Source organism: Molothrus aeneus, chromosome 12, assembly GCF_037042795.1.
Source record: "Molothrus aeneus isolate 106 chromosome 12, BPBGC_Maene_1.0, whole genome shotgun sequence".
Taxonomy (NCBI): domain Eukaryota; kingdom Metazoa; phylum Chordata; class Aves; order Passeriformes; family Icteridae; genus Molothrus; species Molothrus aeneus.
In genome coordinates this window covers 18,658,600-18,679,551 of record NC_089657.1, presented here as the reverse complement: position 1 = coordinate 18,679,551, position 20,952 = coordinate 18,658,600, and the positions used below count along the sequence as shown (strand labels likewise).

The window sequence follows — 20,952 nt, the reverse complement described above, 5'->3', positions numbered from 1 at the left end:
AGCCACTGACCAGCCCTCAGAAAGGAAGAAGAATGAGGCAAAATAACCTCAAATTCCTATGCCAGGAGACCACACAGGGAGTAATCACACAAGAATAAAACCGGTCTGAACAACAAATAGACAAAATAATTCTAAAAAATGTTTCCAGATTTAATTAGTGACCAATTTGTTGTTGCATGGAAAGGAAATTTTCTCCTATTTAATCATGTCCAGCAGAGCCCAAAGGCCCAAGGCTGGCATGAATTTGCTTTTGCACTTCTGAACAATTCCCACCATCCTTGGTCCCACTGAGATCCTCCCAAGGATCAGCTCTACAGGAGCAGAACACTTGAGAGATGCCACAATTTGTATTGCTCTTGATCTCAGACCAGGCACTGTCTGCCCACAGATGCACAAAATCCCACCTGAACCTTTTCAGGAGCAAACCCAGCCCTTCAGTGATGTGTCACTATGCAGCAATTCATTTTCCAGGCAGAAAAAACCCTATAAAAGAGCAACAAAAAGAAGCAGAAATACGTAATTCTTGCACCCCGCCTGGCAAGCTGGAGCAGGAAAGGATTTATTAAGGAACTCTCAGCTTTTCCTCACCTGCAGGTCACTTCTCAGAGCTTAGGAGAGCTGGAAATCACCAATTCCTTCTGGCTTTCCTGGCTGCTACAAACCCTGCCAGGAGAACCCACATTTTCACACCACCTCTCCTGACATGAAATCCCTCAGGTTGATGCCACAGCCTTGATTTCAGCCTCCATTTCACAGAGCCAGAGCTCCAGAATGGTTTTTTTTTCCACACAATGGCATTTTAATAGAACAAATCAAGCTATGGATGCACACCATCCCACCAGGACCAAATGCACGGGCTGCCAAAGCTTTCTGAGTAAATGATACCCAGTAACTCATTTCATGAGCAATCTTCTCTTTCTGGCCTTTTACTGAAGTTAAAAAAACCCCAAATCTCATGGCAGGAGGAAAAAAATACAGAAAAAAATACAGGCTTGGAGTAAAAGGACTTGCTTTGCAATGAGAAACAGATGTGCAGGCTTGGTGTTATATTCTTTTTAACAGCATTCTGCACCAAGTCCTCCCAATTGCTGGGTACAGAGACATTCAGAGAGAGAATCTGGCTCCAGGATTGCTTCACAGCAGAAAAGTTAATATCTGCTTGAGCAAAAACACAAAAACCAAGCTCCAAACCCAAAGAAACTGGCTACTGATGCAAAACTGGCTCTTGTTTTATTTCTGTCACATCAATTTCAAACTTTTTGTTACCAGTGTTTACATTTGGGTTGGCTTTTTTTTTTCCTTTTCAAAGTAGGTTGCCTCTGCAGAGCTTGAATCAGGGCTGTTTACTTTCCAGGAAAAATAAAACAAGGAATGAATGCTACCAGCTGGATTATTTACAGTAAAGATTTCTGGGTGATTTACCCCCTAAACAAGTTCCTGCATTATTTATACTAAATCAGATTTTTGGGTAATTTACCCCTCAAAACAAGTTCCTGGATTTTTTATACTAAGTCAGATTTTTGGGTGATTTACCCCCAAAACAAGTTCCTGGATTTTTTACACTAAGTCAGATTTCTGGGTAATTTAGCCCCCCAAACAAGTTCCTGGATTATTTATACTAAATCGGATTTTTGCGTGATTTACCCCCAAAACAAGTTCCTGGATTATTTGTACTAAATAAGATATCTTGTTAATTTACCCCCAAAACAAGTTCCTGGATAATTTATACTAAATCAGATTTCTGGGTGATTTACCCCCAAAAAACAAGTTCCTGGATTATTTACACTAAAGATTTCTGGGTAATTTACCCTCAAAACAAATTCCTGGATTATTTGTATTAAATAAGATATCTTGGTAATTTACCCCCAAAACAAGTTCCTGAATTATTTACACTAAGATTTTTGGGTAATTTACCCCCAAACAAGTTCCTGATTATTTATACTAAAATAAGATTTCTTGGTAATTTACCCCTCAAAACAAGTTCCTGGATTATTTATACTAAATCAGATTTCTGGGTAATTTACCCCCAAAACAAGTTCCTGGATTATTTACATTAAGATTTTTGGGTAATTTACCCCCAAAAAACAAATTCCTGGATTATTTATACTAAATCAGATTTTTGGATAATTTACCCCCAAAAAACTTCCTGGATTATTTACCCTAAATAAATTTTTTTGGTAATTTACCCCCAAAACAACTTCCTGGATTATTTACACTAAATAATTTTTTCTTGGTAATTTACGCCCAAAGGGCTTCCCTCCCTCAAAGGGGACAGGTACTTCACTAAACATTTCAGAGTAACAAAAAAATCTCAATATTCAAGGCTCTCTTTAGAAATTGGACAGGCCTGGATATATTTTTACACCCTGTTAACTCCCTGCTTATCACAGGTCATGCAGCAAGCATAGAAAATTACTGTTCACCTGCTGAAAAGACATTTGGAAAATAAGACAGATGTGAAAAAGTCTTGCCAGCTCCATTCTTCAAAATTCAATGTACCTGCTGTTAAAACAGCAACTTAATAAAAGTTTTATGCTCTGAAGAATCCTCCTGAATAAGAAGAGAACAAGCTGAGCCACTGAGTTAATATTCAAAATTTTATCACACAACCCATAATTCTGGCTTCCTTCAAAAAAATCCTCATTCCCAGACCCTTGCCTTCTCACAAAGTTCTCAATTTTTATTTTATTGCCATCTGATCCTAAAAAGTCGTCAAGGAAAGTCTAAAAAGGTGATGCTGTAATACAGCAATGAAAAAGAAAGCAATAAAATTGCACTTTTGTGAGGATCATGGAATGACTTTTCAGGGCCTTTCAGTTCATGGGTTTGGAACAGGAAAGTCTGAGAATTTTACATGAAAAAAGATAATACTCCAAAAATGACCTCAAATGGAATTACCTAAAACTTGTGCATTCCCAAATGATTAAGTCTGAGAACCAAGTTCTGCAGAAAGCTGTGCTCCAGGTGTGCACTGAACAAGGAAACACTGGAAATTCAGAAACCATGAGACAAAAATGGCAAAATTTTGGGCTCAGGTCCAAACCATGAAATCACCCTCTGCACACACACAGTTCTCTCCTTTCCTCCCATCACCAGTATTAAAAATGAAAGCAAATCAGTGTAAAAGCTTAACTAATCCAAGTACAAGGTGCTGAAAAATCATTTAAGGAGGAGATTGTTGTTTTAATTCAGAGTGGGAGAGGAGGGATACAAATGAGCTTTGCCTGTTGCTATTTCCTACCCTGATTTTGAACTGCAAGGGGCAGAAAATGGAGAATTAACTCACTGAAGAATCAGCTCTGAAAGGTCTCAGCAGGTTTTTTTTAGCTTGGGATTTTTCAGTTTCTTTTGAATCATGAAAAGGAGGAAAGTAGAGCTCTCAGAAATTTAAGAAATGCCAGTTTAAGCATGGCCTTGTCAACATTTAGTTCTTGGGAGATGCATGCATTATTTTCTGGAATAATCTTGATGTGCTTCATCAAGTAGCCATTTTCTGTGATAAGACTATCTGACAGATAAAACTGCAGGATTTTGATTTAAGATTTTAAATCCTAAGATTAAGATTTTAAGATTTAAGATTTTTGATTTAAGACAGCTGCTCTTTCCTTTCTTGAATCTTTCTCACAACTTATTCCAAATGCAGCAGCATCCCCAGATTCCAGACTAAGGAAGTTTCACTGCACAGCACACAAGCTGAGAGCATTCCCTGCCTGAAAACAGGATTGCAGAGATGTGAAAAGAAGCAAAAGGACCAAGAGAAGAATCAAGATCTCTATTTTAGAGAGTGAGTGTGGGATCTCAGCACATCACTCCCAATGTCCAGAGATGCCAGGAGAACCCTTGGGCGTCTTGAAAATCCTAGAATGTTGCCAAGAGTGTTTGGTAGCTTGATTTTGATCCATCCACAGAAGTAACAAGAATTTGAAAACATGAGAATCACTTTAGAGTGAAGAGTGTAAAAGAGACACGTTTAGAAAGTAAAATATAAACTTTAAAGTTTTTGGTACAAGGGGTTATAAAAACAAAATAGAGAGATCAGGGCGTGTCTCGTCCTTCTTCTTTCTTCTTCTTGTCCTCCATCTCCTGTGGTGATGTTGGCACTTAGAGATTAATTTATGGTGAAAGTGCACTTGCTAACATGAGTAAAAAGCATTAAAAAATAAAAGTAAATATTATGTACGTAGATATTAGTATAAAAAGACATGACCGCCCCGTAAGTAGTCAGAGAGTACCTGTGACTGCTTGCAAATCAGACCTCTGTGGGGCAAACAGAAAATTTTGTAGATAAGAAACAATAAACAATCTGAAGACCGAAAAGCTGAAGAGTCCAGACTCGTCCTTTGAAACACGTGGCACCCCAGAACCACCCTACCCGTGTCGGGGCAGAGACAGACAGCCGGAGCCGACAAGTGAGCAAGAGGCACAAAAGGGGTTTTGGCAGCCAGCACCATCAGATCCTGGTCCTGACCTCCCTGAGCATGTGGGTACATCCCTCAATCCCCTCCCTGCTCACTCCACCTTTTCCTCAGGATGGATGTTTACAACTTGGATATTTACAACTTCATTTATTCCCCTCTGCTTCCTGTGCAGCCTTTCAGCTGCTGAGCTCATCAGCAGCCCCAGCTCCTTCTGGCATCGCTCACCCTCTGCTGAAATCCCTCAGCCCTCCCTGCCCCATCCCAGGCAAGGACAATTTGGGGATTTTGGGTCAGCCATGTGCAGGGACAGGTACCTCATCCCCAGAGCAGCATCCACTGCCTGCAGAGAGCCCCTAAAGCTGGGGGAGAAGCAAGGGCACTTCCCAGCATGTAAAGAAATGTCAAGAAATGATTGTTCTGCCAGCAGAGCATCTGCCTGATGCTGAGTGATGCTTTGGCTGCCGGCACAAAGAGTGGCAGGAGTGGCCCAGCTCTGCAGGGCTGGTTGGAGCCAGAATTGAGTGGGTGCTGCCCAGGAAAAGTCATTTATTGCAGCCAGCCCTCCCCTGGCAGCAGCTCTGAAGGAGGCAGAGCTGGCCCACCCTGAGCACCCAGCCCTGGCACAACCTGCAGCTGCTCAGGGCTCCCCGAGCCTCGGCTCCAGCTGAAAAATCCACATTTTATGGGTGACTTCAGAGCAGAGGGGATGAGACTCTGGATGTGCTGCAATACCTGTGAAAACAGCACTGGAGGAGCAGCATTTCCTTCAAAACCATATTTACCAGATTTCAGAGATTTCTATTTTACCAACTCTTAAAACTGAATTCCCTCCACTCTTCCAATTTCAAATAAAAGAAACAATTCTGCAAGGACAGATATATCAGCACTATGGAAAAAGTAAAAAAAAAAAAGTCAAACTTAGCATAAGCTGTTCAAAAATATTTGCAAACAAAGATCAGCTTTGCCATAAAGCAAAGCTGGTGATTAGTTAAGTTGAAGAAAACAGCAGGGTAGAGAGATACCTGTCAAAGACTGCAATGAGAATGCAGAAAAACATCTGAAAAACAAGCACAATAATTAAAATAGAAAAGATAATTAAAAAAATTGTGTCTCCATGAATATGCACTGAATCCTTGGAATAACTTGGAAATAATAATAACTGAAAAACTTTCCAAATAAACCAGGGAATAGAAAGCACTGGGCTGTAAAAATGCAAAAATCTTATGGAAGGAAAAAAGAACAACTACAAATTGCTCCTATCCAGCAAAATAAACAACTGATCTTTTGAGTTCCAGGTGGGATCCCAGAGAATGAGAGCTGGAATTGATGGTGGGGTGAACACCATCATCATCATCATCATCACCCCAGCGCCACACATTGAATATTCCTGAATTTTAATCCAGTTCAGTGTTCTCCAAGTTGGTTTTTGCAGTTATTCCAGCCAAAGTATTTTGAGTTTTAACTGACAGAAAAGGAATTGTGTAACAGCTTCACAGAGAGATGACAAGACAGCACAGATTATCTCCAATACAATTAAAAATTATATTCTAGGCACAGGTAGGTATTGAACATGTCGATATTAGAAAACTGCAGAGATGCTGTCTTTTTCCTCATTGATAGTCCTTTACTTTGTCCTAATTGTAGTTAAAATTTCATTGAATTGGAAGAAGAAATACTGGGAAAAATCCCAAACAAGACTCATAAAATTTCATTTAAATGCAACAGAAATACAACCTGTCAGAAATTACTCCATAGTCTTAAACAATGGCAGGTTTCCTCTTTCCTTTAAACCCTACTATGCTGAAACTTAAATGCAACAATGGGAAAATTCATTTTTATTCATTTCTAAGAGGAGTCCTACATGGAACTCAGGATGCTGAAAAGGTGCCTGGCTGTATTAACAATTCATTCTTCAAGTCTCAATGAAATCTAGCCAATATTAATTTGTACAGAGACTTGTCAAATGCTCACACATGTAAATTCAGGAACTAAGGAAAGTTAAATGTGGACTCTGTTTCACTGACTTCACAGCACAGCTACAGATAAAACACTCTCTTACATTTTTGAAATGTTCGTTCCTGAAGGACAAACGTTTCTCCCCATTTCCTTCATCAGTTCTGTAAGCTCTGCAAGTGATTTTTTCTTTTTTTTTTAGCACAGGAACTACCAAGGCTTTTTCCCCCCATGACTTTTATATCCACACAATACTTGGCTTGAGAAATGTATGGTATAAAAAAATGTATGGTATAAAAAAAATGTATGGTATAAAAATTTAAAATATAAAAATGTATGGTATAAAAAATGTATGGTGTATAAAAATGTATGGTATAAAAAAATGTATAGTATAAAAAAATGTATGGTATAAAAAATGTATGGTATAAAAAAATGTATGGTATAAAAAATGTATGGTATAAAAAATGTATGGTATAAAAAATGTATGGTATAAAAAATGTATGGTATAAAAAAATGTATGGTATAAAAAATGTATGGTATAAAAAAATGTATGGTGTATAAAAATGTATGGTATAAAAACTGTATGGTGTATAAAAATGTATGGTATAAAAAATGTATGGTGTATAAAAATGTATGGTTTAAAAAATGTATGGTGTATAAAAATGTATGGTGTATAAAAATGTATGGTATAAAAAAATGTATGGTGTATAAAAATGTATGGTGTATAAAATGTATGGTGTATAAAATGTATGGTGTATAAAATGTATGGTGTATAAAATGTATGGTGTATAAAATGTATGGTGTATAAAAATGTATGGTGTATAAAAATGTATGGTGTATAAAAATGTATGGTGTATAAAAATGTATGGTATAAAAATGTATGGTATAAAAATGCATGGTATAAAAATTTAAAATATAAAAATGATTTTAAGGAGTTTCATTGACAGATCATCCATTGCTATGAGAGAAAACAAAGAGGAATATCTTAGTGCAGTCAGGGCAAATCTGAAGGGCCTGGAATCAAAATCAAAATTATCTCAACTGAAAAGCATCAGTGAGTGAGGGAATCTTGCAGGTTGCTGTCATAAGCGATCAGAACAATTTCAAATAAAAATGCAGGCCCAGCAGTTAGCAGAGGAGAACAATGAGAGCATTGTTGAGGCTCCATGATGACAGATTTCCAGACTGAACCACTCATAAATAACTTACACAACCCCAGCGCTCAGTAAATGTCACAGCAAAAGGGTCTCATGTATTCCTGAGAGGGTAAAAAGGGAAAACATCTGCAAGGGCAGGGAATATCCTGACTGAAAGCAGAAATTTTAATAATGGCAACAATGCCACCCCTGATCCCAGAGTCTGCCCCTTTGTGATGTGCAATGAAACTGAGAAACGTTCAACAGGAACTCAGAGGGTAAAAAGGGGTAAAAAGGCCCTTCAGCAGCTCCAGCTCCCAGCAGATGGAGGAGAAAGTTGGGAAAGAACTTGAAAATCAGCAGAGAACCTTGTGCTGATTGTGATACATATCATAGAGGGGCAGTTCCACATGAGCATGACAGTAGCAGGGCAAAGAGGAATCTCTTTAAGGAGAACAAGTCAGATTTCCAGCACATGGGTGCTAAGTTCTAACTCTGGAGGAAATGTGAGCTAAGGGTAGAAACAGAGGGTTTCTACATCTTTAGGTTCAGGTTGCTTGGTGGCAATCATCTTTTGTGACATTAAACTCTGTGGGGTCTCCCCGTTCATTCCATGATGCACAAGAAGGGGAGCAATAAAAAGAAACGTTCATTGCCCTCATTAAAATAGAAACACTGGCAGTTTGGCATTAAAATTCTTTTAAATCCTTTTTTAGATTTTAAAATACACATTTTAATATTCCTGATTTAAGGCTCTAAGCAGTTTTCTGCAAGGATCAGATCTGTTTTCCAAGGAATTAGAGCACTTCTCACCACAACATAATGAACAAACAGCCTCACTTTGCTCCCAACAGGGTACACAGGTTAATTAGCCCAGTCAGTAATAAGCTAAATGTTCTCTCCTGTAAGTAAAGCAGTTGTTACAAATTAATATCTGAGGGAAATGGATTTTTAGAGAGTTTTCAGGGCTTGATAGAATAGTATGTATTTGTATGTAAACTTTGAGATAAGAAATGCTGATTCAGAAATGCTATAGAATAGGACAGATATTGTTGAGAGAGAAATGGAGATAGAAAAAGTTTCAAAGGATGGCTTTGTAAATAAGATTAGATACTTTAGAGAAATAGGACTATGAAAGATGCATTCTAGTAAGATTTATAAGGAGTAGTTTTAGATTATTAGTTTTAAGGCATTTATAATATAGTGTGGTAAAAAGCTGAGAGCCAAGAAATGCTTATAGTGTTTTGTAATGAAGAAACAGTCAGCTTCTGATTGTGACAGAGTGAATTATAACATCTGTATTGTCTCACCTTCTCATGAGACTGAAAATGGAATAAAGGATTTTAAAATGCCTCTCAGTTGCCCCATCTCTGTGTCAGAAAAAAATATTGCCTGACAAATATCCATCCTAAATATTGCCTGACAAATATCCATCCTAAATATTGCCTGACAAATATCCATCCTAAATATTGTCTGACAAATATCCATCCTAAATATTTTCTGACAAACATCCATCCTAAATATTGCCTGACAAATATCCATCCTAAATATTGCCTGACAAATATCCATCCTAAATATTTTCTGACAAACATCCATCCTAAATATTTTCTGACAAATATCCATCCTAAATATTGCCTGACCAATATGCATCCTAAATGTTGTCCGACAAATATCCATCCTAAATATTGCCTGACAAATATCCATCCTAAATATTGCCTGACAAATATCCACATTAATATATTTTCTGACAAATATCCACATTAATATATCCTGACAAATATCCATCCTAAATATTGTCTGACAAATATCCATCCAAACACTGTCTGACAAACATCCATCCTAAACATTGTCCGACAAATATCCATCCTAAATATTGCCTGACAAATATCCACATTAATATATCCTGACAAATATCCATCCTAAATATTTTCTGACAAATATCCATCCTAAATATTTTCTGACAAACATCCATCCTAAATATTTTCTGACAAACATCCATCCTAAATATTGCCTGACCAATATCCATCCTAAATATTGCCTGACAAATATCCATCCTAAAGAGCTCTGGAGTCTCCCTCACTGGTGCCAGAACAAGTTTGGCCCCAGAAGAGCTCTCAGTGCTCTCCCAGTGCCCTGAGCTCTGACAGGGATATTTGACATTCCAGCAGAGCTCCTGCAGGACCAGAATAAGACACAGGGGGAATCATACAAGGAAAAATTGGCCCAGAATAAAAATAGGTTGGTTTCCTGCTGTGAGCATCCCAAAATTCCTGAACAATTGCCTGCAGGAAGCTTCTCTGGCATGTGGCCTGGGCAGGACAGTTCTGCTAGGGAAAAGTTGGCTGATTGCATGTCTGGCCTCTGAAGCTTCTAAAGCAGAGAAAGGAAGGAATGGCTGAGTCCAAATGAAAATAAAATGAAAATGAGCCTAATCTCCAAACATGCACATCAGCAGCAGCTCCTCCTGAGTCCTCCTGGATGGCTTCAGGATGTACTTCTAAAATTCCTAATTAATTCATTCTGTGCTTTAAGAGTTACAGAGTGGCAGGAGCTCAAGGAGGAGAATGCTGACAAAAGAAAAACACCATGAACACAATGGCAGCAAATTCAATTCTATCTGTGCTGAAAGTCTGAACCTCCAGTCATTCTCACACGGAGCAGGACAAAATCCTAAATTACCTTATTAAAAAACAAACCCTCACACAACAAACCAACATAGAGACTGCAATTAAACCATAATTGGATTTGTCATTTCAAAGCATCAGCATCAGATTTCCACATAATGCAGGGTGACATATTCTTATGCCAATAAATAACGTTAGCAAAGTAAACAAAGGCTGTGTTTCTACTGTAAGGAAATCTGTGAGCCAATGGAGCAACCTTTTCAGCACACAAGAAATTCAATCCCCAAACCACATGAAAAGTGATCTCTCTGGGAATAGCACAGCTGCTAAAATCCAAGGCACTTTTTATTAAATCATCAAGTCTGTTTATGTAAAACGGGCCTCTCTTAAAATGACCTCCAAGAGGAAATGATTTGCTAAGGAAAAATTGATCCCTGCATTGAATTTATCTGTGTGGATGTACATTTTTATTGTTTTTACATGGCAGTGTTTCCTGAATTGAAGATAAGGAGAAAAGAAGAGGAAAAGTGAAAGAAAAAAGCTGCTTCTAACAGTTTAAATTCTCCACCATCAAGGTTCCAGCTACTGCTGAGCTTTCAGCTCTTCAACAGGGTAGATCCAAGTGCTGCTATTTTTAGAAACACCCAACTTTAGAGCTTCAACTTTTGAAGAGAAAATGCACATTGAGAGTCCTTCAAAACTTGTCAGATGTACCCAGACAGCCCAGAGGGGAGAAAGGATCACTGGAGAATGATTGTGCAAGTTCTCCAGAAACTGCCAGTGCCCCATTATTGTTTGATGGCTCTTTGGAAGGAGGATGAGGGCAGGGAAAGCAACAAAAAGAACTTTCTGCAAGCACTCCTCAAGGTACAGGAGGGTGAAATAAACTCCTGGCACTGCAAAGCATGAGGCAAAAACCCTCTGAATCTCCCTGCTGAGAGATCCCAGGGAAAACTTCTGGAAGTTGCACTCCACAGCCAGAAAAAACTGGCCAGAGGGAACTTTGGAAAGCCACAGGAGAGGGAAACAATGCAAGAGCTGCCCCAGAGAGCCAAGAAACAGCTGGGAACTCTGAGGTGACTCAGGACTGGCAGCACCAGCAGCAAAATGAACAATCTGCTCAATAAAGAAATGGTAAGAAGCAATTTTTTTCCCCTCAATTGTTCATTATTTGTCTGGTTTGTATCACAAACTTGAAATTTCGACAGCTTTGCCTATTTGGAAAGACATTAAGAAAGTTAAAGGGATATTTATTCAATTTCAGACATCAGAAAGCATTTCTTAAATAATACCAATCTCATTCCTTCCTACAAAGCTAAAAGATAATGACAGTATTTTTGTGATAAGTATTTTGGTGATTTTTTCAGCAATGTCTTGGTCAGTCTCTGCTTGGATTCTTCAGCAGATGGCAGCATTTATGTGGAGATAAAAAGAGCAGCATGCTAAGAGGTGATGCCAAAGAAATGTAGAAAACAGCTAAAAAAAAGGCTAAGAGGGAAAAAGAACTTTTAGCTGAAGTGGGAACAGATTCCAAGTCGGAGAAAATGTCAAAAAGTTTCCCAAAATTGACCTAGAAATATAAAAATAATAGAAAGCACAAACTCAGCCTCACCTTGGCTGAACAGGCTGTGCACTTATCAAATGCCAGGCTGACTGGAAGAACATTATCAAATCTGGATAAAAACCCTCGGATCTAGAGGAAGAAAAAAAAAATAAAATCACATTACTATTTTAAACATTTCCAAAATTCAACATGAACTGAACATAAAAAGAACATCTATCATTCTGACAGTCATTCCCAGTAAAACTTGTAGTGAATTTACACTGAGCACATATTACTGCTCTTTTCTGTACAAATAATGGCACAATAAATGCAGCATTACCTCACCAGAAATAGAGGCACAGCACCATCTGCAGTTGGCCTTTTCTGACTGCAAAGTTCCATGAAAAATAAAAAACCATGGTGGGACAGCTTAAACCCATTTTTTCCCCATCTCTATAACCTAGAGTCTGAACATTTAACTGCTGTGCATTCCTCAATGATGATGTTAATATGATATTATTGACAGGCAATTTTAAAATTCCAGAGCACTATTTCTGCTAACACAGGGAGCTCTGACAACACTTTGAAGCTGGGTTTGGTCACTTCAGTTGTGAACTCTTTGGAGTATTGATCATCCTTTTTTATTCTGTCTATTACAATGAAGAGATGGCACCAGGAACAGAACTTCAGTACCTCTGCAATATTAATAATAATGCCCCAAATTTTGAAATTTTGAAACTGAATTTTTGAAAAACTCTTAACATAGTTGAAAGTGGAGTTTGGGTTGAGTTGAAGAAAAAAGTGCTCTATGGTACCAAAAGAATGTGAAGACATTGTGATAATAATAAATAATTAAAATGAGCCAACTCCCGTAATAATTGGGAGTTGACTGATTTGAATTGTTTTAAAACTATGAAGAGATTGAAACTATGAATTTTAAATGCTCATATTGGCAGCTCTGATGGAGAACAGAAAGGTCAGAAATTGCTTTATTCACGTGATTTCTGCTCTAAATTCCTGCTCCCAACAAATTCCTGCCCAGTAGGTAGCAGGAATTTGGTGTCCATGAGCAGCACAAACACAGTGCCAGGAACACCCTGCCTGGGCTGTGTGATGGGTTATTAATATTATTGATATTTCTTTTTTAATAAACATGGAGATTCAGTCCTCTGGGAAATAGAATCAGCATTTTTGTTAAGGAGACAACATCAGTGATGATGAGTTCCCAGCTCATCAACAAAAGTTTTTACCACCAATGATTTACCTGGTGAGGAACAAGCCCAAGAGAAGTGGGTGGTTCATTCATTCTGTCATCACTGCTGCTGGCCACAGCATAACCACTGCCAAAAACACAACAGGAAAATTAGAGGAAGACAACACACTCAGAATTTCCAGACATTTTGCTACAGCTTGGAATGAGTCAAGGAATCTGTGTGGAAAGTCTGGTTCATAGGAACCAAGACTCAGCATGATAAATATATATAAAAATCAGTCTGAGACTCATCTGCAACTCCCAAGTCACTTTTTCTCTCCCAGGTTTTCAAGAGAGGAAATAAGCCTGAGGTTCATGGTGCAGAATTTCAGAGTAATTTCTGTGTCACACTCACTGAGTTTTAAATAAGATTTGCAACACAGGGCTTATCTTGAAACCCTTCGTGTGCCTGCCACAACTTACAACAGCTCCTCATTACAGGGGAAGGGAAAGAGGGGAGAAGGAAAAGGGGAAAACAAAAAAGGAAAAGGGGAAAAAAAAGGAAAAGGGGAAAAAAAAGGAAAAGGGGAAATCAAAAAGGAAAAGGGGAAATCAAAAAGGAAAAGGGGAAAACAAAAAGGAAAAGGGAAAAACAAAAAGGAAAAGGGAAAAACAAAAAGGAAAAGGGAAAAATAAAAAGGAAAAGGGAAAAACAAAAAGGAAAAGGGAAAAACAAAAAGGAAAAGGGAAAAACAAAAAGGAAAAGGGAAAAACAAAAAGGAAAAGGGAAAAACAAAAAGGAAAAGGGAAAAACAAAAAGGAAAAGGAAAAACAAAAAGGAAAAGGGAAAAACAAAAAGGAAAAGGGGGAAAAAAAAGGGAAAAGGGGGAAAAAAAGGGAAAAGGGGGAAAAAAAAGGGAAAAGGGGGAAAAAAAAGGGAAAAGGGGGAAAAAAAGGGAAAGGGGGGAAAAAAAGGGAAAGGGGGGAAAAAAGGGAAAGGGGGGAAAAAAAGGGAAAGGGGGGAAAAAAAGGGAAAGGGGGGAAAAAAAGGGAAAGGGGGGAAAAAAAAGGGAAAGGGGGAAAAAAAAGGGAAAGGGGGAAAAAAGGGGAAAGGGGGGAAAAAAGGGGAAAGGGGGAAAAAAAGGGAAAGGGGGAAAAAAAGGGAAAGGGGGGAAAAAAAGGGAAAGGGGGGAAAAAAAGGGAAAGGGGGGAAAAAAGGGAAAGGGGGGAAAAAAGGGAAAGGGGGGAAAAAAAGGGAAAGGGGGGAAAAAAAGGGAAAGGGGGGAAAAAAAGGGAAAGGGGGGAAAAAAAGGGAAAGGGGGGAAAAAAAGGGAAAGGGGGGAAAAAAAGGGAAAGGGGGGAAAAAAAGGGAAAGGGGGGAAAAAAAGGGAAAGGGGGGAAAAAAAGGGAAAGGGGGGAAAAAAAGGGAAAGGGGGGAAAAAAGGGAAAGGGGGGAAAAAAAGGGAAAGGGGGGAAAAAAAGGGAAAGGGGGGAAAAAAAGGGAAAGGGGGGAAAAAAAGGGAAAGGGGGGAAAAAAAGGGAAAGGGGGGAAAAAAGGGAAAGGGGAAAAAAAAGGGAAAGGGGTGGAAAAGGGGTGGAAAAGGAAAAGGAGGGGAAAGGGAAAGAGACAGCAAATCCAAGATTACTAATAGCAACATTTTCTTCTTTTGAAAGATTCCTAATACTTTTCTGAGGTTAAATTCAGAGACAGAAGAAAAACTTAAGACTTGATGAAGCAGTTCCCTCCAACACTGCACACTGCATTAATTTACAGACATCACCCCTGACAGAATTGTCCTTCTTGAGGTGTAATTCCTCCTCCTCACTACAGATTCTATTAGGTTGGTGTGATTTCTCAGAGAACAGCAATGTCTCACCCTTCTGGATGCTGCAGCACAGAAACCATGAGCTCCACTGCCAGGGCTCCAGCCACCATAGCCAGTCCAGGCCTGCTGACCGTGCACTGCTGGTCCAGAGTCCGATCCCTGGTGGACTACAAACACACACAGCTCTCAAGGGAGGGCAGAAGAGCTCCAAAGGAACCAGCTGCCCTGTGCAAAACACCTCTAGTGCTGTCAAATTCACATCTGGGACCTTCCAAATCAAAATCTGCTATTTCTTTACCTCGTGTGCATCAACACGGCGCAGATCCCTTAAAGAAACACCATTAAAACCAAATAAAAATCCAAGTTGCAACACAAGAGAGATATATAATATATTATATATAATATATATAATATATTACATATTTTATATATATATATACATATATATATATATATAATATATACATAATACCTAATATATACTATATAATATATGATCACTGTTTGCATAAAGTTCTACTCGCATCCCCTGGTGCCACAGCACCATTGCAGAAGTAGCAGATCTCTTTAGGAAATGCCATTAAAAATTCAAATAGAAATTCGAGTTGCAACAAAAGAGAGATATATAATATATAATATACAATAGAGATGAATATATAATATATAATCACCGTTTCCATAAGGTTCTACTCACATGCCCTGGTGCCACAGCACCATTGCAGAAGTAGCAGATCCCTTCAGGAAATGCCATTAAAAATTCAAATAAAAATTCGAGTTGCAACAAAAGAGAGATATATAATATATAATATATAACATATAATATATAATATATAATATATAATCACTGTTTGCATAAAGTTCTACTCGCATCCCCTGGTGCCACAACACCATTGCAGAAATAGCAGATCCCTTCAGGAAATGCCATTAAAACCAAATAAAAATTCAAGTTGCAACACAAGAGAGATATATAATATATAATAGAGAGATATATAATATATATATAATATATAATACATAATACATAATATATAATCACTGTTTGCATAAAGTTCTACTCGCATCCCCTGGTGCCACAGCACCATTGCAGAAGTAGCAGATCTCTTTAGGAAATGTCATTAAAAATTCAAATAAAAATTCGAGTTGCAACAAAAGAGAGATATATAATACATAAAATATAATATATATAATATATTATATATAATACATAATATATAATATATGATCACTGTTTGCATAAGGTTCTGCTCACATCCCCTGGTGCCACAACACCATTGCAGAAGTAGCAGATCCCTTGGGGAAACGCCATTAAAACCAAATAAAAATTCAAGTTGCAACAAAAGAGAGATATATAATATATAATATATAATATATAATATATAATATATAATATATAATATATAATATATAATATATAATATATAATATATAATACATAATCACTGTTTGCATAAAGTTCTACTCACATCTCCTGGTGCCACAACATCATTGCAGAAGTAGCAGCCCAGTTTGTAGCCAGGGATATTTGAGAACAGTGAGGATCCCAGCAGATCAGAAGGAGCAGAGGTGCTGCTGAAATGTGAATCACCAGATTCTTGATGCTTTGGTTTCTTTAGGCCATGTCTCATAACAACAAAAGTGTCAAATCCCAAGGCAGCATTGATGACCAACTGTGAACAATAAAGAGAGAACAACAGATTTTAAGTGAGCCGAAAAGGGAGGGGAAGAAAAAAAGCAGCCTTGAGGTTTTTAGTCACTATAAATGCCAAAAAACCCACAGGCTGAAGATGGATGAGCAACCCATTAATTGCATATTTACCACCTTAGCCATAAACAACAGAGCTTCTGAAAGGTGCAGAATTCCAGCTGTCAAGCCCTTAGGAAAAAAACCAAAACCAAAATAAAAGTCTGTTTCAGAAAGCCACAAGGCCTTGTCCTTTCCTGTGCCTTTCAGGGCAATCTGATCTGAATGAATAACTCCCTCTAGCTGTTACACAAACTTGTGACAAAAAAAAAAAAGCAACAGCAGCTTCAAGCAATGAAACACCATCTGTTATCCAAAGCAATTTCTGCTCAGTAAGGAAAGCAATTAATGATTACTTATGGGCTTCATCTGCATCTGCTTAGTCACATGGGGAGCAGGAGCAGCTGTGCTGCACAATTCCTGTGTCCTCATTTCCCCTCTCCCTCCACTTTGTGGCAAGTGCACAGAGGGATCTGGAGCACAAATATCAACACAACAATGGCTGCAGCCAGTCAGATACCAAGGAAGATGCACTGCTTCATCTGCAGCTCCTGCTGGTAGGAATTCTGCTGCAGCACTTCCTTGTTTTCCATTCTTCCAGCCAGGAATTGTTTCAAAGAAGAACTCTGAGGGAAGGTCTCTCAAGAATTAATCATCTTAATTAGCAAGCTTTGAGTCTTCTCAGTATTTCCAATTATTTCTGCATATTCTTTAGCCTTGGTGTAGTTTATTCCTCAGTCCTGAAGCGGAACCCTGCTGTTGAGTCTGTGCAATTAAAAGATTGCATCTTCTCACTGCATCTCTCTCCACTTTGTGGCAAGTGCACAGAGGGATCTGGAGCACAAATATCAACACAACAATGGCTGCAGCCAGTCAGATACCAAGGAAGATGCACTGCTTCATCTGCAGGTCCTGTTGGTAGGAATTCTGCTGCAGCACTTCCTTGTTTTCCATTCTTCCAGCCAGGAATTGTTTCAAAGAAGAACTCTGAGGGAAGCTCCCTCAAGAATTAATTAGCAAGCTGGGAGTCTCATCATCATTCTCAGTATTTCCAATTATTTCTGCATATTGTTTCAGCCTTGGAGTAGTTTGTTTTTCCTCAGTCCTGAAGCGGAACCCTGCTGTTGAATCTGTGCAATTAAAAGATTCCATCTTCTCACTGCATCTACCTGTAAAACCTGAATATGGCGTTCCACTTCCAAAATATGAGTAAGAGCTGCTATTAGCAGGAATTACTAACAATGTTAAACAATTCCCACTGCAATCAACTGTTTCTTCTCAGTTTACAGGCAGGTAACTATTTCATTCTGACTGATTGAGCCTTAATTAAAGAAAAAAAAATCATCTGGTTTTGATAAAGAGACAAATGGAAAAGGATCTTTTGGCATGGATTAACAAAAAGAAAAAAGAAGCAAATTTTAACAAGTTCCAGTGCTCAGCAGGAGTAGATTTAATATCTGACATGAGGATTTATCATTTGAGGGGCTGGGTTGCCTGAGGTGCTTGTTTTGGACAAGGACTGCAGGAATTGCAAAGATCCCCAAAGCATTTGAATGGTGGAGTGGGGAAAAGAACTCTTACTGCTCCACACAGCCCTGGTGGTGTGCATTTCACACAAACCATCTCCTTTATTTTCTTTTTGAGACCTTTGGGAGCAAACTGTGCAGTACTTGAGATCTGCAGGTGCCACACAAAATCACATTTGAAGTGAGTGTTTACCAATATAAAATATTGAGCATTTGTTTGGACACCTGGAGATTTCCCTGCTGTGTTTTTTCAGTGGCAGAGAATTCCATCTCCTCACATCTAAGGGATGTTATCAAAATCAACTAACTGTGATGCAGACACACTGCACCACGGAGTAACAGAGAAATGTCACAAAAAGTTTCAAAATTTATCCTCAAAATCATACAAGTGCTGCAAGAAAAATGTAGAGGGGCACTGCTGGCTAAGAAAACATAGGAGGGAAGTTTTGGAGATCATAAAACCATTCCATCCTGATTGAACCAGACAGGATTCATATAAAATATGCACATAAAACTCCACATATTGCTGGAAATTCCCAACCGTACCATGTGGAAGAACAGGCTGGGCCTGGCACTTCCCAGCTAATAATTTTGAAATTTTAAAACTGAATTTTTGAAAAATTGTTAACACAGTTGAAAGTAGAGTTTGGGTTGAGATGAAGAAAAAAGTGCTGTATGGTACCAAAACAACACAAAGATTTTGTGGTAATAATAATAATAAATATTAATTAAAATCAGCCAACCCCCATAATAATTGGAAGTTGGCTGATTTGAATTGTTTTCAAACTCTGAAGAGATTTAAAAAGTGAACTTCAAGATGGCCATATAGGCAGCTCTGATGGAGAACAGAAAGGTCAGAAATTGCTTTATTCACATAATTTTTGCTCCAAATTCCTGCTCCCAACAATCTGCTGCCCAGTAGACAGCAGGAATTTTGTGTCCATGAGCAGCACAAACACAGTGCCAGGAACACCCTGCCTGGGCTGTGTGATGGGTTAATATGATTGATATTTATATTTAAACAAACATGGGGAGTCAGTCCTCGGGGGAACGGAATCAGATTTTTGTTAAGGAGACAACAAGCTTTGCAAACTTGCTCATTTTGTCATTTTTGTGCTGTTTTCAAGGAACTAAAACAGAAAGAAAGACCACAGGTGCAAGAAAGGCCAGGAGGATTAAGGAGGACCTGATGAATTATCAAGTTACACACACTTACACCTGAGGCTGTGATTCAGTGAAGCCCTCACTAAAGGGACACTGATCTCTCCACTGGCAAAGGGAAGCTCATTTGTGCTCTAAAGAAAGAAAGGGCCAGGAATTTAAAAGAAAGGAATTAAAATAAAATAAAAATATAATAAAATTTAAAAAAATTAAAATAAAGGGAGAATGGAAGGAAATGAAATGAGTGGCTTGGTGGCACACCTTCCTCTTGCTGGCTGCAATGAGAGTAGGAAAAGGGAAAGGGGAAAGGAGAAGGAAAGGAAAGGCAATTTCAAGGAAAGGAAAGGCAATTTCAAGGAAAGGCAATATCAAGGAAAGGAAAGGCAATTTCAAGGAAAGGCAATATCAAGGAAAGGAAAGGAAATTTCAAGGAAAGGAAAGGTAATTTCAAGGAAAGGCAATATCAAGGAAAGGAAAGGCAATTTCAAGGAAAGGAAAGGGAAAGGAAAGGGAAAGCTTGTGGCACACCTTTCTCTTGCTGGCTGCAATGAGAGTGGGAAAAGGGAAAAGGGAAGAGAGGAAGGAAAGGAAAGGAAATTTCAAGGAAAGGCAATTTCAAGGAAAAGCAATATAAAGGAAATTTCAAGGAAAGGAAAGGAAGTTTCAAGGAAATTTCAAGGAAAGGAAAAGAAATTTCAAGGAAAGGCAATATCAAGGAAAGGAAAGGCAATTTCAAGGAAAGGAAAGGGAAAGGAAAAGGGAAAGCTTGTGGCACACCTTTCTCTTGCTGGCTGCAATGAGAGTGGGAAAAGGGAAAGGGGAAAAGAGGAAGGAAAGGAAAGGAAATTTCAAGGGAAGGAAATTTCAAGGAAATTTCAAGGAAAGGCAATTTCAAGGCAATTTCAAGGCAATTTCAAGGCAAAGGGCAAGCCTGTGGCCCACCTTTCTCTTGCTGGCTGCGATGAGAGCCGGCAGCCAGCGGCTCTCCCTGGTGTCCATCAGCAGGAACACCACGTCGTGGCCCTCGATGAGCTCCTCCAGCTGTGCCACGTCCCTCTGAGCCTGGGCCATGGTCACCTCGGAGAAGTTCACTGGGTGGCCTGGCATGGGGATGCTCATGTTGTAACCCTCAGAGCTCTAGAGAGAGGCAGAGAGAAAAGCAGCAGGTCAGAGGTGACCTTGTGGTGAAACAGGTGTAAAATCCAGCACAGAGCAGAGGATGAGTGCAATCCCCCCTGGCAGAATGGCAGCTCTGCTCCCTGCAGCTCTCTGTGGGGCAGGGCTGGGCACTGAGGCACAGTGCTGGGGCTTCTCACTCTGGATTTAGAAAATCCAGGTGTAAAATCCAGCACAGAGCACAGGATGAGTGCAATCCCCCTGGCAGAATGGCAGCTCTGCTCCCTGCAGCTCTCTGTGGGGCAGGGCTGGGCACTGAGGCACAGTGCTGGGCTTCTCACTCTGGATTTAGGCAGAAGAGACTCCAAGTCTTAGCAGGCTTAGTAAATCACTGCAAGAACAGACTGGAACTGCTCCTGATGCCAGGGGTTACAAACAGCACCCCAAAGCCAAGCAGCCACATTTACACATGATTATGATCAGTGATTAAAACTTGAGTCCTGATTCTCTTTCCAGCCCCTTCCCACACGATTTTACCAGGCTGCAGTTTGTATTTCTGCTGCTAAATCCTCAGTCACAGCCATGTGCAGCATCACACCCACTGCTCCTTATTTGTAGTTCCTCAGGACAAGAACAGCCTTGGATGATTTCCCTGTAATTCCCCAGCCATGTGGGAGCCTGAGACAGCCAAAAGCACTTCTGAGACTTTGTCACTG

The 20,952-nt window shown here is 39.1% G+C and overlaps 1 protein-coding gene across 1 annotated transcript in view; it reads right to left on the bottom strand.

Annotated features, from left to right (window-relative positions):
- The window catches only part of ATG7 (autophagy related 7), a 91,401-nt gene that overhangs the window by 57,510 nt on the left and 12,939 nt on the right, over window positions 1-20,952 (bottom strand). Inside the window, exons 13-17 of the mRNA XM_066558317.1 lie at window positions 20,063-20,257; window positions 16,156-16,359; window positions 14,744-14,859; window positions 12,939-13,014; window positions 11,744-11,824 (exon numbers count right to left, since the gene is read on the bottom strand). Of these exons, the coding sequence (XP_066414414.1) occupies window positions 11,744-11,824; window positions 12,939-13,014; window positions 14,744-14,859; window positions 16,156-16,359; window positions 20,063-20,257 (672 nt within the window). The remainder of the gene's footprint in view (window positions 1-11,743; window positions 11,825-12,938; window positions 13,015-14,743; window positions 14,860-16,155; window positions 16,360-20,062; window positions 20,258-20,952) is intronic.